The following is a 19,768-nucleotide window of genomic DNA, read 5'->3' as shown; positions in this document are numbered from 1 at the left end:
GAAAAAATATCATAAATCATTGCCGTATTTTGAGAGATGTGAATGTTTTTATTTGCTCCAATAATAACTAACTCGAACATCTGTTTACACACGGGAATTGTGGTCTAACTTTTCCATATAATCAATAGTAATTTCACTGCATATTAGCCCTGTCGGGTTTAGTCAATGCAACCCAGTCATTTTTTGAAAACTATTTACTCGTGTTGCTTTTAATATCTTTGTGTAACTATTTATTCATTTTCTAAATGTCAAATATGAATGAGGGTTTTCAATGATTCACAATAGATTTTACTTGAATCTCTAGAAACTGAAATGTCATCACAATTTAAATTAAATAGTACTAAATAATGTAGCTATTGCATTAATCCGCGTATGAGTGTCGACGTTCACATGTAAATTAAGTACAATTAATACTTGTGTTAGTAACATTTTGCTGAATTTGCGTTAGAGGCAAAAAATTAATAAGTGTTTCATTTACCTTTTGATTATATAGTAAATGCGAACTGCACTTCGTGATTAAATACTAAAGATTGAATATCGGATCATTCATTTAATTGTAAGTTTGAAGTTTGGGATAAATTCATATTTTAAACATGAACGGTTTATTCTAATTTTTATAGATATATCCTGTACCTCTATAAGGCCACCATTCTTCCATGTATGGAGCATTGTTGTCACATTTGGGCTTTCTGCTACTAGTCTCTCGCTCCTAGACAAGGTTAAAAAAAGAGTCGCCAATCTGATAGGCCCTGAAGTGGCATCTAAGCTTCAACCTCTGTCCCATCTACGAAACGTTGTATCCCTCTGCCTGTTCTACAAGTATTTTAGTGGTGAATGCTCTGATGAACTGCAGACACTTGTGCCCCCACGACGTAGACACCCTCGACAAACCCGACAGGCAGCTAAATCCCACCCCACACAGTAGAGATCCTTAGATGTAAAAGATCTTTCTACTCCAGTAGTTTCTTCCCCAGAACCGCTAGACTCTGGAATTCCATTCCAGGTTCCTGCTTCCCTAACTGTACTGACATGCAGAAGTTCAAGTGTAACGTGAACCGTCATCTTGCTGGCAAAATCCCAGCACAGGGCCCCAGTAGTTGCTGCCCCTGATAGTAGCCCCCTACACCAAAGTGGCAATGCGCCTTGTTTGGGGTGAAAATGTAATAAAAAAAAATATATAGCTTAAATTTTTCACAGTGGATTCAGCTAGACGGGTGTTTTTCGTGAAAGCACCCGTCTAGCTGAATCCACTGTGAAAATTTCCCCCACTCTTTATTTGTGCCTAAATCAAAACGTGGATTCCATGAACAAAGATTCTTTCTTAGAACTGCACGCCTGTGGAACTCTATTCTGTCTGCCTGTTTCCCACCTGACTACAACTTGGATGTGTTCAAGTCCAACGTTAACAAATTCCTAATGAACTTCCCCCTTAAGTAAACACTTCATCAAATATCCGCACTAACGTGATGTACTTGCAATAACCCTTATCCCTGAGTGGCTTCCGGCCTTGATAAGTGGTGACCACCGTGTAAAAAACAAAAAAAAAACATTACGAATTGACGCTACGAATGGCGAATAAGGGTGAATGGGAGATAAACGAGGAGACAAATACTGGGAGGAGAAAACATAGTAAGAATCTTCGGGCAGTTGATATATCTCATTGTAATTTACAGGAGGCGAAAAATAATGAAACGAAAAGTTGTTGGCATTTCAATTAATGCTAACATTCTTCATCATCTGTGTGAACGCAAAAGCTTTTGTTTACGTGAAACGCATATGTTTTCTCAATACGAGACTCATTAGCGTTGATACGTTTCATCACTTTATTTTTTTTCTTGTAAAGTGGTTGAAATGTAACAATATTTAGATTCAGCCGCGTAAAAGTATTTTCGCAACTGTATTTTACTAAATAATCGAAACGAAAGCTTTCTTTAAAGCATTCGAAAATTTATTTCAAACTTACAATTCAAAGTATTGCATCACACGATAGGAAATCGCAAATGATACGTTAATGATTAAAGCGAGACATTTTCTATTTGTATTGAGATGCGGAAGAAAGCGATACTAATTGCGTACACAAGCTCTGTCCTTTATGAAACATAAGATATTGACAATATTATGTTTGACACAGGGAAACGTTATCACCCGTTCCCTTACAATAAATGATTTATGCCAAAAAATAATTCTTGAATATGGTTATATTTGTGCTAATTTTTTGCATTAATACTAGTCCTTATTAAAACGTCCCTGGTCATATAACGGATACCTAAAGAGTTAGTTGACCGCATCTTTTCATAAGTGACTACCCTACAACGTTTCAGCCAGATTGGCCCAAATATTTTTTTAAATAATCTCTAGAGTAAATTTGGTATTGTGGTTACAAGTTCATATTAATCTTAATTCATTCTTATGAATCAATTACTGTGCTTTAAGCGGATACCATAATAGTTAGTTCGCTGCGCTTTATCACACAAAACTTTCAACCAAATCGCCCAGATTTCCAATATAACGTGGAAGGGAGAGGAAAACCACGATAAATATATCATAAATAATAGTTACTAAAATAGAAAAACTAAAACTCTGACAGGATTGTTAAATCTTAAAATAGCAACAGGATGATTATGATATGTAATTGAAGTTCTTAACTAGAACCCCAATTCTACTGACATACAGAAGTTCAAGTGTAATGTGAACCGACATCTTGTTGCCTAACTCTCTACATAGTATCCCAGTAGCTTATGCCCCTGATAGTAGCCCCTTACACCAAAGCGGCAATGTGCCTTGTTTTGGGTGAAAATGTAAAAAAAAGGTACATTTTTATAGCATATAACATATTTTTCCATCATTTTACTATAGATCATCTCTCTTAAAGTTAATATTATGAGTATATGAATCTTTTATGTATTAAGAATCCGCTTTCAGAGTCGATTTCAATATACTACTTGTGGTTTTTACTTATCTAACAAAGGAAGTTACAGTTTCTCCTATCACAATATGATAAACATGTAAAGGGCACAGAAGAGAATATATTACATGTTAATGGAAAAAAACGTGCAGAAAATCGTGTAAGATAGAATACTTGTGCCTTAGAGCAATCCTTTTAGACTTTTGTCATCATGACTAAGCAAGGAAGACAATTGTAAATGCATGACATGTGTCAATGAAAACTCGCTAGACGTTTATTCTTTGATTATCCGGTTGGTCAGGAAATTGTGGAGATGACGAATAGATGGCATTGTGAAGCTTCTGCATACTGCTAAACGTTGAATGGTTTTCAATTAGCTGAGCACGGAAGTCATTATACAACAGTGATTCCAAAGCATTTTCTAATGCTGTTACCATTTTAACTTTATTATAAACAAGCGAAGGGGGGCACCCAGCGTTGCCAGGTTGTAAAAGACGATTAATTAAAAAAAATAGGATGGGTGCCATCTTATGATGTTATAAAAAGAAAATAACAAAAGCATACAACGTTGTGCTTGCACGTAAGAAAATTGAGAATTTTAAAAGATAGGAGAGAAAAAAATGTCGCGTACTGGGCGCGAACTTGCATGACTTTGTAAATGTGTTGTATAGATGGAGGTTATATTTAGAGACATTGGATACAAGTTGATGAGGGGAGACCTAGAAGAGAGAGACATTTATACAGTTCTGTATATTCTTATAACATACTTAGAGAGGAGGGTTATCAGTTCTGACGACACAAGGGGGAACAGTCATTACTTATGATAGGGAGGGGGACACATTTCTTAGATCTTTTATACACAAATTTCATTATAAATGAGAGTGGGAACAAAGTCCATTAAGATGAGAGGACACAAAGTTCATGTTAATGATTATTTCACATTACCTTCAATTTGGTAGATAGACGACAATGAAGACGCAGTTACAAAATATGGTGTGTTCTTTATTACATTCGGCCGCTTGCAATGATGATTGGTTCCAGGAATTCAAAGATGACTACATGATTACAATTTTCTAACCCTTCGCTTCCAAGGGGGGGTTCTGCTTCTCTGACGATGTCAGCTCTGTCTCTCGTCTGTCCAACTCTCTGTCTGTCCGACTATTTCTGTTTCTGTCTCCTAAAACTAGCAACTATATTGATAATCCATTTCCTGCCATGACGTCACACACATTGCCAAAACCGTGATCGAACTCACGTGGAGAACTCACGTGGCCTGAACATGCGTGATTCTCACATGTCTGCAGACAAGAATTCTTACTAATCTACTTTTTTTAACTAACTTATTTTTCAATATCTTTTTAATTTTCTATTGTTCGCTTTCTATATGGCCTTATTTTAATTCCGTTTTCATAACAAGAATTGAATAATTAAATTCCTTTCTAAACATCATATCTAAACTATATTATGTGAAAACTAAACAATGGGTAAATTCCATTTCTGGCCGTATTCCTGAACCTTGCTTACGAGGTTCTAATCTCGTCTATCTTATCTCATTTTTACTTATTTAATGGTTTTCTTACTTACAAGAAAAGAGGACTTTTTCTTTTAACAAATGAACACGTTACCGGCGGGACCGTGACGACATGCATGTTACGATGTTGGAAATATTGCATTTTTAAATGAAACAACCAACCGACCGTTTGCATGAGCGATTAACAAACAGCATTGAAACCAAAGTTTTCCCTCAAACAAAACGATACTTCTATATTAAATAATTGACGATTTTTTCTAATTTTTCCGGGAGATCGTTCTTTTAAACAGTTCATGTCGTTTCAATGCGAATGACAAAAGTTTTTGATGGACATACACTAACACACAAAGACACACATACGGGTGAAATTTATATAATCTATTATAATGTAACCTGATATGACATTACAAAACAGTTTTTGTTAACGGCAAATAAAAAATTACTTGAACATAAGTCTTCCCGTCGATAGAATACTGTATTCCTAACAGTATATTTTCTCTCTGCAGCTTTATATGATTAAAAGAAAACAGAACAACACGCTTGTACTATTTAGATTATTCAACTACTCTTCTCATTTGGGTGTTCTTTTTAGAATATGTGGGCCGATGTAACCTCCGACCTTTTTCAGATGTATCTTGTCGAACTCATGAATATTTCAATCGAACCTAGGAATCAACACCAAATTTCGAACGAAAGTCTTTATTTAATCTCCTGGTGTAGCATGCTCCCATTCTGTAAGACATGATTTGGGGGAAGACTGTGATAAGGGATAAAATGCATAGTATAATTAGATTCTACATGACACTTTTCGGCAGTTAAGAGTTCAATAAAAACAAAGCTAACTGAACGACAGTATGCGACTCTCATAGATTAAATAAAAAGTTCTGTTTCAAATTCCGTACAGACTGTCAAATTCGATTGAAATATCCCGAGTTCGATAGGACAAAACCAATGAAGTTCCATTAATCGAAACGTGGTGAGAAAAACACTAATAAAACCCGTCTAGTTGAAACCACTGACAATAATTTTCCCCACTCTATATCTGTGCCTAAATCCAAACGTAGATTCCATGAACAAAGCTTTATTCTTAGAAGTGCACGCCTTTGGAATTCTCTTCCGTTTGCCCGTTTCCCACCTGACTACAACTTGGATGTATTCAAGTCCAACATAAACAAATTCATGATTAATCGCTTTATCAAATCTTCAATACTAACGATTACTACTATCCATCATATTACTGCATACGCAATGACCCTTATCCTCGAGTGATTCCGGGCTTTGATGTGGTGACCTCCATGTAAAAAAAGAACAGTGATCAGAAGAATCCAAACAATTTTAATTAAAAGAGAGAACCAATCCTGACATGCAGAAATGCATAAATTTTAAATAAATACAATAAAACATTAAAAAATGGAATTATGAATCATTAAAATTGAAATATTCTAATTAAATATAAAAAAGTTAGTAATGATTTATTATATCAAATAATTATTATAATAATAAATTATTGTTGTAAATCACAATAAATTATTTTTATTTTGAAAATAAACTCAAGCTTTCAAATATGCAAGATCAAAGCTCATTTCCTTCTAAAATGAGAAAGCTTTTATGTAATTTATTTAAAGTAATTAATTAAAAAAGAAATATTCAACTTTTGTACTTTCATATTAATTTATATCTTTGGTTTTTTCTGTTTTAGATTCACAACGTATCAAGTAAGAATTTTTATCTTAATTTCTTAAATATATTTATGAATGGGCATTCACGATAAAACACTGTTGACCAGAGTTTACAGCGTTCATATCAGGTACATATAGAACAGAATGTAATTTACTATTAATATTTTCACGGGTATTCTACAAAATGTAAACATTTTTTGCGGGGTGTTTCGTGTGATTCAAAAATATGGAAATCAAACGTTACCTTTGCATCGTAAATAGCTGACCGTCTCCCTCGCCGAGATAAAGGTGGAGAGGGTTCACCTTCGCTCTCATCCGAACCACTAGTAAGGCTGCCAGAACTTACACGTCTTAAATGCTGCAATAAAAAGAATAGGTTTCATGAAAGTAATGAAAAATACATCCCATATTTTTTAAATATAAGTTTAAATACGGCTTGAAATATAAGTGTGACTGCGTTTAAGAAGATGTGCGCACTAACAGCAACTTTCAAACACAATTTCAAAGCATCACACGAGAATAATGAACTTCATGGATAAACTTTAAAATGTCTACCGAGAGTTGTCTCAGATTCCTGATACAAATATTTGAAATTTCGATAAGAAACTGTTTGACAAATTGCCAACGTTTTAAAGATGTTGCGCGAAAGAATAATAGCTGAGTGTTTGTGTTTTAAATTTAAATAGACAGATCACATACTTAATTATGTTATACATGGTGTAATTAAAAATTTAAAAAAAAAACAATACTTCTATGTTACCAACCCTTTTACTCAATATATAAGCAAATGCCCGGGCCAGAGAGGAGCAGATTGGAGCTGAATCTCGAGACAAGAACACACACCCAAGAGAGACGCCACACCCCCTTCCGTCCACCGTCGCCACCGTAGAGAACGAAACATAACATTTCTGGCTGTTTTCTGGTGTAATCGAGCGGAACAATTGTACATATGTAAAACACCTGTTAATTGCGTGAATTAACTTTTCGTAAACTAGAAACTAGCTGCGTGTGTTTTCTTTGGCCTGCATGAAAAGCTAGGAAACCGAAAACGAGGTCTGCAACGCGGAAGAATCATGTAAACAGCTCCCCGGAGAAAGACGATCACGACCATTGCAGTTTCGACGAGGTCATGGGTTACATTCGGTGACCTGCGATCGGGGGACTTCTTACAGATGGAGGACCAAGTTTTGAAAGCCGATTTATCATATTTTTGTATGTTTCCGACTATTTTTTTTTATTGTATTTGAAAGATTAAAGACTAAAGTTAATTTCTAAAAGAAAAAAATATTTGTATACGTGAAAAAAAAACGTATGAAAAATGTTTTCACGGCGAGCTAAACAATTCAGCTAAATTTTGAAGTTCAATAAATTCATTGTAAAAATTCTTTAAAAGATAAATATTAGTTTTCTGAGTCTATTTCTAAGATAATTAGTAAAGACCTAAAACATTGAATTAAATGAAAAAAACACCTTGTTTGTACACAAAGTAGCTTTATTAGCCCCCAAAAGCAAGATTTGCGAAGAGCAAAATCGCTACAAACGGAAGTGTGTAAACACGGAATATACGGAAGCCTGAAATTTCAGCCAGCTGAAAAAATGTGAAAATGACGTCATGTAATTAGAACGGAGGAAGGGGGAAGCTAGTTTTCTTTTTTACCCCAGACGTGCCTCCATACATTCATATTCTGAACGTTTGTATAATTATTACCATTTTTTAATTTAAGTATTTTTCTATGTTCCTGCTTTTAAATTGAATTTTTTAAATTTTATATAAAAATTATGTTGTTAATATTATCTATAAATTATGTTACGCTGAAAGTTTTACATTTATCCAAACAAGGAAAATATTAAAATCTTACATATAAAAATTATGCGAAACCTGTAATTTAAAAAAAATAGAAATATTTTTGCAATTATAACTTTTTTGTGTGAAAATATTAAATAAACAATACTCAATTCAATTATAATATCAGTAGTTCGAGAAATTAATTTATCTTCGAGTTAAATCGAATTCATTAATACATACTTTCAGGGCATTTTTCGTAACATTCCTGTAAAAATTGAATAATTTCTTTATAATTGTTATATTTTACGGTGCTTTATTTTCATAAAAACAAGCAAAAATAAATTTATTCATTTTGTTTTCGTGACTACAGAAAACCATACCTTTAGTTATGGCATTTTTGTTTAAGCAACATAATACATTTTCATGAAGATTTAAATGGAAATAATGGATTCAATATATTTCATGGTTATTCTTCGACAAATACTGAAAATTGCACTAAAATTGGTTAATTTTCTGATTTTTAGTGAATTTTTAATAAAGGGAGGGGTCAAAATATTTATACATTTTAAGCATCAGCATTCATTTTGCACGTACCTATATTTTACAGTTACAGTCGACAACAGACTTGTGGTATATATATATATATATATATATATATATATATATATATATATATATATATATATATATATATATATATACTAGAATGTCAGTCCGGTTTTGCTGGTGCCCTATGTACTGTTCATAACTTTATGAGCATATGTAAATACATATTAAAATTTTGACTAATGTCCAGTTAACCTGCATTAGCATTTCAAGTGTTTAGACCAAAAATTGGCAGAGGTATTTGGTAAAGTTTGCAAAGACCAGCTCCTTCAATTTTGACTTCTTGGCAGCGAAATTCTCGACCAAAACTGATTAAAAAGCTTGCTGAATATCGGTATACTCTTTATATAAAATTAGAATGCTTAGACTCAAAATTGGCTGAATAGGTTTTAGAGACTGCAAAAGTCAAATCTTTTTGCAGCCAAATTTTGTATCAAAAACGATTAAAAATTTGCTCTCTGTCTGAATACACTTCCTGAAAAATTCTAAATGTTAAAACCAAGAATTAGTTGAGTATTTCGGTATAGGCCGCAAAGGTCGACATTTTTTTTTAAATTTTGCCCCCTATTTTGACCTCTCATCGTTTTGGACTCGAATCAAATTAAAAAGTTGTATCCATGTCAATTTGTAAAATTTCAAATGTTTAGACCCAAAATTGGCGTAGGAGTTTGGTAGAGTTTTCAAATGTCAACTCGTTACAGTTTGACCCATTAGTATCTCAACTTTTGGTCGAAAAACCGACTAAAAATAGTTTCCCAAATCTCAATACCCCTTATGTCAAATCTCGAGTCTGTAGACTGAAACGTGACAGAGTAATTTGGTAGGGAAATGTACACACACAGGCATATACACAGACACTTTCACTTATATATATATATATATATATATATGTATATATATATATAGTTTAGTCAAAGATTCAATATTCATCCTTTATGCAAAATACCTACTCCAGCATTTTAAACTCCCGGTACATTTTACTAACCCATGTCGTTATGCAGAAACAAACAGTAATTATTTTGTCAATACCTTCTCTTTTCGTGCATATACACTTCAGAAAAATTATAAATTCTTTGCTTAGAAAAAATGCAAGGCAATATAATGTTGAAATAAGGCAAAAAAATTCGTAAAAGACTCAACATCGTGCGTTTGTTCCCGCAGCCATATTGTTCATATTGTGAAACCAGACAGGTTTTATTCAACATATGAATTAAAATGTTTTCTTAACCCGAATCCACCTATAAATAAAACGAAGCGTACAACAACAACAACATTGTAAATCAAAAACTGCCTGAAGACGACAGATGAAATGTCGAAAGTACTAGCAAGAATAACATATAATAATGAAATAGATTTCGGAACATTCATACACCGGTTCGACTGCAATGACAAAAATACCATTCGTCGAATGGAAAAACTACAGAAAAAAATAATCAAACAAGAACACTCTGTGCTATTCAATATATATATATATATATATATATATATACATACATATATATATACATATATATATATATATATATATATATATATATATATATATATATATATACCAGCAAACAGTTAAAAAACATGTTAAAAAACACTTTGAAAAAGAGTTAAAACATATTTAATCTGAAAAGGAAACACTTGATAAGTGGATAGTCCTTAATCCGCGGAGTTTCGAGGAAATACTTTCCTTCTCATCAGAGTGTAGTAATTAGCAAAATGCAGAATTGAATTTTAACTTTCTTGAAGTTATATATTTGGATTTTACCGTCACTGGATTATTTACCTTCCATCAGACTATCCATTCACGTGTAATTACCTTTTTCTTCACCATATTCCCTCTGTTTCATTTTTTGTTATCAAGTAAGATCTTACTTTTTGTTTTATCAAATACTTTTGCATGTTTTAATTCTTTTTCAAAATGTTTTTAACATGTTTTATTAACTGTTTGCTCGTATTATAAGCTCTATCTCCTATTTGGTTTTATCGAGCTTTTACATCTGGCTGAGATAACTTTATAAATATTAATTCTGTAATATTTATATTATAATTTAATTTTACCATCTTGGATCATTTTGGTAAATTTAATTTTAATTTTAATTTTATTTTATTATATATATATATATATATATATATATATATATATATATATATATATATATATATATATATATGGTTTTTGGCCAGAAATTTGGATTTAAAATCATAAACACCCACAGTCTGATTGATGTAACGTCATATATTATTTCTTTTATATGCATATGCTATAAAATTACTGCAAATACTAAAACTTCAGTAAATTAATATATTTTATAATAAAACTAAAAAATTAAACTTTCGCTGAAATGCCGTTAATTAATTTTTACACAAATAGAAAATTGACCAGAGTTTTTTTGTTAGCCTATAAAATTTCACGATGTAACATGTTTATCATATTTTAAAAATGTTTATTTTAACCCTGCTTGTTTTAAACGTCTATATTCAAGCAATAAAACAACCACGCACGCATATATATATATATATATATATATATATATATATATATATATATATATATATATATATACAGAGAGAGAGAGAGAGAGAGAGAGAGAGAGAGAGAGAGAGAGAGAGAGAGAGAGAGAGTTTATCATACAAAATTTTGTCAGACCAAAAATGAATCGATTCTTTTTTTGACTGGTCTGATGAAGTGCTATCCTTAATTGGAATTCCACTGAAACATGTATGCACATATGTAACCAGTAATGTTTGTATAATAAACAAACTATATACTGGCTCCATCCTGCATTGACCGCTTTTAATAATCACGCTAGTTTTTATTGGATGTACATCTAGGAAACCAATAGATACAACTATTTTATGCATATATATCTATCTATATAAGTGAACGGGTCTGTGTGTGTGTGTCTGTGTGTGTGTGTCTGTGTACATTTCCCTACGCTATAACTCTGTCAATTTTTAGTTTTCAGGCTCGAAATTTGATATACAGGGTACTGAGATTTGGGAAAATCGATGTGATTGGTTTTTGCCCAGAAATTTGGCAATTAAGAGGTCAAAGTTCAACGATTTGACCTTTGAGAACTCTACCAAACTCCTTCGACAATTTTTGGTCTACGCACTTGAAATTTTAGATATAGGTTCCTTGGACATGGATCTCACTTAATAACTTGATTTGAGCCAAAAACTATAAATTTTAAGGGGTCATAACGGGGGTCAAAATTTTAAAAAATGACTTCTGCGGTCTGTTCCGAATTACTCAGACAATTTCTGGGCTAAATATTTGAAATTTTACATAAAGGGCATTCAGAGATAGGGCAAGCTTTTTCATCAGTTTGGGTCGAAAAGTTTTAATTAACAATATATAAATGTATGTATGTATGTCTGTTTGCATGTCTGCCTTAAACTTTCAATACAGGCGACGAATTTTACCAAGATCAGTATCGTTTTAAAGTTCGACCTTTCATACGACAAATATCGAAAAATTGGCTAAACACATTAATATCTTGCCCTTCAACTAGACACTTTTCTACAGGGAAGGAGGGGGGTCACTTTTTTCGCCGATATTTTTTAAAGTTATCCTCTCCTTTAGATTCTCTAGCCTTAATTAAAAAAAATGTCGCTTCTGGTTTGTCGTAGCAGCATAGACATTAGGTTTTACCCTGTTCTTTTCCTCCTTTGCGGTACGGGTTCGAGCCTGCCTTCCTACTACCACTTTTGTTTTTGCTCAACATACACATCCAAACACCCGGGCAACGCCGGGCTGAAATGCTAGTATATATATATATATATATATATATATATATATATATATATATATATAGATATATATGCGATAATAATGAGCACTCTCTGCAGGTTTTTACTAATTACCATTTTTGCGATATATATATATATATCTGTATATATATATATATATATATATATATATATATATATATATATCTGTGAATGCGTAGGCTTTCGTGTGCCTTTTTAAAATAGATTGATCGATATACAGGTCGCTAGTTAATTTTCTTTATTTATAAATTGAAACATATATTGATCATTTAATTATACAGACAGACAAACCTTCATTGAATTATATAGGACAATAGGTAGTTCAACAGCAACGCGTAACTCCCTTACGACAACAACTAGCATACATAATATAATGTAACCGATTTCTTTAATCTTTAAACTTACTGGCTTTATTACCCGATTGATATTGCTATTCTCTGAAAACTTAGGTTACTATACTCAACTATTTCTAGGTGCAAAAGAATCATTTTAGTAAGATTCTTTGAAGCAGATAGACACAGAATATGCGAACCAAAATATCTTAACTTCAATAATATTTCTTACATTCGGTAATTACGCTATTATTCAGTTATTGATCATTATAGGACATATGGAGATAGAGCTCAGACCCCTGTGATCAGAATCTAGTACTTGTATTATTTTGCTATGCGACCAGCATGTTGACAGGCTATTAATTGTTCCCGGTATTTTGATAAAGATACATAAACCATTTTGAGAGCATACAATTACGCGTGAAAGAAATATGTTTTCATCTTCTACAGTATTATTTAGAGAATTACAGACGAGTCTACATAGCGGACATTTGTCGAGGGATAATTGGGCTTGAATCGCAGACAATATCTTTGTCAGAATAAATACATCCACCCACGAGGCAGCATCGATACCCATGCATGCAATCAAAATATTCGATGCGGGTTCTCTTTAGTAATTGACAGACTGTCATTGGATTTACCTCTTGAGATGCCACTTAGAACCTCTTGAAGAGGCTAAAAACATAAAATATTCTAGATTTTCTATTCATTTTATTCGCTTCCTCTATATTTTTAAAACTTTTGTTTCTAATACATCCATCTGTCCATACTTAATCCCTCTATTTTATTCTATAATTATACATCAGTGTAGACATCTATATTTTTATGATCGTATCGTTATACATACATACATATATATATATATATATATATATATATATTGTGTATTTACGCGTAATGTTTTCAGTCAGAAAAGTGTTGTTAAATAGCAAGGATTTGTTTTGCTTAATAAGCTTACTTTTCAAAATCTACATACTTTTTTTTTGGTGTTAAGTTTTTATATATAGTGCCTCCGATATTTTAAATCTTTTAACGTTTGAATCCATATAGAGGATTTTTGTTTTTCAACTAGATCCTTTTCAAACTGAGACTGTGAGCAGGCATCTTATTTTAGGTGTTGGAAATTTAACTTGTGTCGGCAAGGTGTATGGTCAATCATCTGGACAGTGTATTAGTCGTGTGTTCAATGTAGCTATTTGTGTTGAAGATGCATTCTCCCAAGGAGCATTTGATCTGATAGACTACATTGGATGCATCGATGGATTTTGTTGTCCGGAAAGTGTTGTTTTTAATTATAAGATTAGTAGTTGTTAATTTCTAATAGTAAATTGTAAATAGAATCTCATTATTATTAACTGGGGGGTACATATCGAGGTATTGTATTACTCGGTACCTTTTCATCTAAATTCGTGGTGTAGTTGGTTGCGATAGAATATATTGATGGGACGAGAATTACTAACTTGGTTATTATTAGTTTGATCTGGGTTCTAATATATATATAAGGTACAAGGAATGTAAATGTGCGTGAAATAACTATAGAGGAATTTCTCTCTTAGCTGTTGCTGATTAGATTTTAACTCTTGTAACTCAATAATTCAATTTGTAAAACTATACACACAGACACTTGATGTGGTTGGTTGGTTGGTTGTTTTACAGCATAGCAACCCTTTTCAGGTTATTTAATGCCGAATCCAAAGATTTTAAAGAAATATTTTTTAATAGAATATATTTGTTGTTTTCAACTCGGTTTCTATTTAACCCATAGTTGGGACCCTAACAGGTATTACCACTCCGGGGCAGAGTGGACCTGGGAGCAATGGTAATTAAAGGGTGGCTTCACACTCCCCAAAGCCCGCAAGCTGGGGCCTCACCACTGGATATAGTTTAAGGTCATATCCAGGACCACTTAATGGGATTTCCCGTATTGAAGATGGCATGTTGATATGATCTTCAGTTTAAAGAAACTACAAGAGAAAGCAAGGGAATAAAATGAGAACTTATAAGTTTTCTTTGTTAATTACACTAAAGTTTTTATAAACATTTCCAGGGATGACGTTTCGAGGACGTTTAATGTTTTAGACAAGATGTTAAATAAGTCTCTGAATTAAAAAAATAAAGTTAATTTAATGAAACTGTTGTTCTATCTACTCTTCTGTATAGTGCCAAAACGTGAAATTCGTGTACCAAGAATATCAATAAGCTCGATTCTTTTATATGAGCGGGGTGCGTTCGATTTACAGTCGCATTTAAAATAGTTATTGGAGAGGTGTGATATCACTGGTATTGAAACATTAAGATACGAATACGATCATCTCGTAAAAGAAAAGAAATCTAAAGTTACAAAGCAGATTTTTATGGGCAATTGACAAAATCTACTCGTCAATAAGTCGTCCAATTTGTCGTAACAAAGAAAAGCTTAGAGAAAATCTGAAGCTCTTTTATTCGATTGGCAAAATTTAAGAATAATTGTAAAGAAGTGAACCATAGCGGAAATTCAGTCGACTAAAATAAGATGGAAAACGTGGTGAGGAAACGGAAAAATGGGGAAGTTACATGTAACATTAGCATGTAACATGGGGGAAGTTACATGTAACATGTAACATTAGCAATTTGTTTACCAATGCCCCTCTTGACGAGGTCATTGACATATGTGCTGATTTTCTTTATAGAGACCCTGGCCCCCTCTCCTCTTTTCCTGAGGCGGTGTTCGTTGAACTAATGGAACTTGCTACCAAGTCTGTTTCCTTTAGTTTCAACGATGTGATGTATCGCTAGTTCGACGGTTTATCTATGGGATCTCCACTTGGCCCAATTTTGGCCAATATTTTTGTAGGCTTTTTAGAACTGACGCTGTTTGACAAGTGCCCCAGACCAGCATTTTACCTGCGTTATGTTGACGACACTTTTTCGTGTTTCGCAACGCATGATGAAGCTGTGCCCTTTTTCCACTTATTAAATAATTTACACCCTTCTCTCAAATTTACGATGGAGGTGGAAAAAAATAACTCCCTTCCTTTCCTTGATGTGTTAGTTTCTAAACGGGGGCTTTCCTTTATGACATCTATTTATAGAAAACCCACTTTCACTGGTCTTTATCTCAGTTGGGATTCCTTTACACCTCCAACCAGGAAACTTAATCTTATTAGAAGCCTAACCCATCGCGCACTTATTATTTGTTCCCCGCCTTTTATTGATTTGGAAATTGACAACATTAAAAGGATTTTTATTATGAATGGATATCCACCTCCATTAGTTAACTTAGTTATTAATAAGAAAATTCAATCCTTTTCTGAGCTACCAAAATATGGTCCATCTAAACTCCCGGTATACCTTGTTACCCTGAATTGGACCTGAAGGCCAACTTATTGGCGATAATATTTCCTCTCTGGTGTCTTCTAATTGTGGTGCTCTATCCCTCCGTATTGTTTTTTCCACAAAAACCGCCTTTCCCTCATTTCGTAAGGATGTCTTGCCTATCTCTTAAACAAGCAATATTATTTATACATTTCAATGTCGGTGTGGTGCCGGGTATATAGGCAAGACGACCCAGCGTCCTCTGGTCACAATCGCCCAACATGTTCCCCGCTTCATCCGAGACCATCAACCTACCACCAGAAAGTCTCAATTTATAGAATCGTCCATCGGCCAACACTTGGTCGATAAAAAGGAGTGCGGTCTTGCATCTTCAATTAGAATTATTTGGGTAGTCACAGTTGTTTTTGTTTTTGTTTTAACCTCCTCTCCGCTGTTACTCCATCCCACTACCAAATATTAAAAAAAAAGAATAATTTTCAGATTTATACGCTTGAAAATTAGTCTGAACGAAAAGCGCTTCGGGTGTATGTTAACGATCTTGTATTTAATCGACTTATTTATTTTACTGAATTGTACATTTGTTACATGTAACTTCCCCATTTTTTTGCTTTTCCTCATCCCGTTTTCCATCTTATTTTAGTCGACGGAATTTCCGCTATGGTTCACTTCTTTACAGTATATATATATATATATATATATATATATATATATATATATATATATATATATATATATATATGAACAAATGATTAATAAAACATGTTAAAAGACATCTTGAAAAAGAGTTAAAAACATATTTAATTTTAAAAAAGGAAGCACAAGATTAGTGGATTTTTTTTTTCAAGCCTTAATTTTTTTGATTCATCCAGCCTTGACAGACGTGTTTCAAATATTATCTCTAGTACTTTTCTTTTAATAACCTGGAATTCATTCCATTTGTGCTTTTTTCCAAGGAACTCTGCCTTTTGGATGATTTTGGACCATTTACCCATTGGATTGAAATTTTAAATTCGACCATTTTGGATTTTACCATTTTTGGATTTTTACCTTTCACTGGACTATCCATTCATGTGAAATCTTTTTATAATTTTTCTTTTGCCTCCTGTTCCCCTTACCTCACCCTTTTTTTTAACCAAGTAAGATCTTTGACTTACTTGTAGTTTTATTAAATACTTTTATATGCAAAATCCGATCCTGCATTTTGCTAATTCCTGCCCTCTGATGAGAAGGAGAGTATTTCTTCGAAACTCCGCGGATTAAGGACTATCCACTAATCTTGTGCTTCCATTTTTAAAATTAAATATGTTTTTAACTCTTTTTCAAGATGTCTTTTAACATATTTTATTAATCATTTGTTCATATTATGAGCTCTATTTCCTTTTCGGTTTTATTGAGCTTTTTATATCTGACTTATTGTAACTTTTATTTTTATTATATATATATATATATATATATATATATATATATATATATATATATATATACTAGCTGTAGCCGGCCATACGTTGCTGTGGCTCAGTTTGTTAAACTGGAACACATTCCTCAAGAAAAATTGCATTTTGTTCGTTTATTTACTTTTATTATTTTTGCAAATTTTAAAATCATTAAAAGTTATTTTTTCCCCTAAAAAAGATTAATTTTTTATCATTAATTGTTAGATGGAAGTTTTTTTTCAGGAAAAGTTGTACTTTTTTAAAAAAAGGAATTTGGAATTAAACGTTTCTCTTTGAAAACGAAATTTTTATTATAAAAAGAACAGATGAATGCTTTACATGAACACTGTAAATAGTTATGTGAATGTAGAGAAAAGTTTGATTCTTTTTTTCATGAGAATGTACAAATTATTTTTTTAACAGATGTTCAGAAAATAAACAGAAAAATACTTCCATCATTAATTATGCAGAAAAATAAATAAAATGCTGATTTAGTGTTTCAACATTATGCTTATAAATTACGATAAAACTTGCTGAGTATGCGCTGTTTTACGGTTGTTATAAAAATGGAACGGAAACTTAAATTTCATTCCGTTTTAATCTTTCTTAATTTTTTAATTGTGCCCGCCAAACGATTATAATCAAGACAGTAACATTCAACAATTTTACTTTATGTACATAAAACACAAAATATTTTTAAAAAAAGGTAATAACGAAAGGGAAATACTTCAATTTTTAAACGAAAAAGTCAGTTTAGTATATCTTTTTGTTATTTTTACATAAGTCCAGCTTTCACATTGGAAATGTCGACATTTATAGGTTGTCGGGTACGTTTACAAGGAATAAACACTCCAATCTAGTAGATGTATCAGAATTTTTGTAGGAATTTTTGACACCCCTATCACGAAACTGCGAATAAAATATAAAAACTCGTAATTTCTCTTTAAAAAGTGGGTTGTTTATTTTTTTATGGATTATACGTCCAAAATAAACTATTAAAGTCGTTTTAAAAGTAATAGAAATATATATTTTTTAAAAACAGTAATGCATTTTACGAACTCAATATTTTTCAAATTTTAAACTTTAAAAATCTATCAAAATGTTTCTATTGATTCTATTTTAGCGATATTTTCAGGATCAATGTGAAATTTTATGCTCTTTCCAATAAACTGAATATAATATTTTAGACAAACGTTTTTTTTTAAATCACGCCCCCCATTTTCAAGTGTCTAGTAAGAAGTAAATAATTAATTTACACACCAAAGTTTTATATATCACAAATTGAAGAGAAAAGGTCAATAAATAATATATTCAAATTTAAAACAAAAAAGTAGTGTCTTTTAGAAATTTACCTGTAAAGTTCGAAGTTTTTTTTTAAAACCAAGTTGTTTGTTTTTTCTTTTGTTTTTTAATGAAACCTTGGTCCTTGCTCCTTTAATTGAAAAAAATTAGGGCTTGAATTACATTTTTCGAGGAGTTATAAGCTTGGAAAGACAGGGGGTCGAATAATTCACACCTCCTATTTTGAAATGTCTATTAAAAAGTAAATAATTAATTTACTCATTAAAGTGTTATATATCACAAATTGAAGAGAAAAGGTCAATAAATAATATATTCAAATTTAAAACAAAAAAGTAGTGTTTTTAGAAATTTACCTGTAAAGTCCGAAGTTTAAAACCTGTTTAAAAAAACACGTTATTTGTTTTTTTTTGTTTTCTAATGAAACCTTAGCCCTTGCTCCTTTAATTGAAAAAAAATAGGGATTGAGTTACATTTTTCGAGGAGTTATAAGCTTGGAAAAACGGGGTGGAATTATTCACTATTTTTCACGAAATTTCTGACACACCTACCAATCTACCCATGTTAGAACGGCTTTCGGAATAGAAACCCCTAACCTTGCCAGCATACCTGAAAAGCTATAAAAGTTGACGTGTCGAATGTGAACGATGAGTTGGACGTAATGTAAAAATGTACCGAATTTAAAAGGGAACGAAATTCAAATTTCCGTTCCATTTTTACACCAACCGTAAAGCAGAGCATTCTATGAAAATTTTACATAACTTACTGTATTAATGTTATTTTTTTAAGCAAAAAAATATTTAGGCTTGGCTATAAATTCCTAAACTCATTTCACCCTAAATAATTTAGGTGACTGAAATAGGAATCTAATTGAATCTTTAATTTCCTGATAGTATGTGAGAGTTATATCGAATTCATTAATACGGACTTTAGGGGCTTTTTTTCGAAATGTTCCTGTAAAAATTATTTTTTATTGTTACAAATTACGATGCTTTATTTATATAAAAAAACAAAAATAAATTCTTGCGTTTTTTATTTACTACTGAAAACCATAACTTTAGTAAAGGTATTTTTTTTTTAACAAAATAAAACATTTTAACAAAGAGTTAAGTAA

General features: G+C 32.0%; 1 protein-coding gene across 5 annotated transcripts in view; it reads right to left on the bottom strand.

Moving 5' to 3' along the window:
- LOC145277468 (pleckstrin homology domain-containing family G member 7-like) overlaps positions 1 to 19,768 on the bottom strand; it is an 817,656-nt gene that overhangs the window by 302,261 nt on the left and 495,627 nt on the right. For all 5 annotated transcript variants that reach the window (XM_080128829.1, XM_080128830.1, XM_080128831.1 and 2 more), the window contains one exon: positions 6,360 to 6,473. In XM_080128829.1, the coding sequence (XP_079984955.1) occupies positions 6,360 to 6,473 (114 nt within the window). The remainder of the gene's footprint in view (positions 1 to 6,359; positions 6,474 to 19,768) is intronic.

Source organism: Euprymna scolopes, chromosome 6 (assembly GCF_053919585.1).
Source record: "Euprymna scolopes isolate OS-2025 chromosome 6, ASM5391958v1, whole genome shotgun sequence".
In the NCBI taxonomy this organism is placed as follows: domain Eukaryota; kingdom Metazoa; phylum Mollusca; class Cephalopoda; order Sepiida; family Sepiolidae; genus Euprymna; species Euprymna scolopes.
Note: the sequence above shows the minus strand (reverse complement) of the source record. Positions and strands in the feature narration are given on the sequence as shown.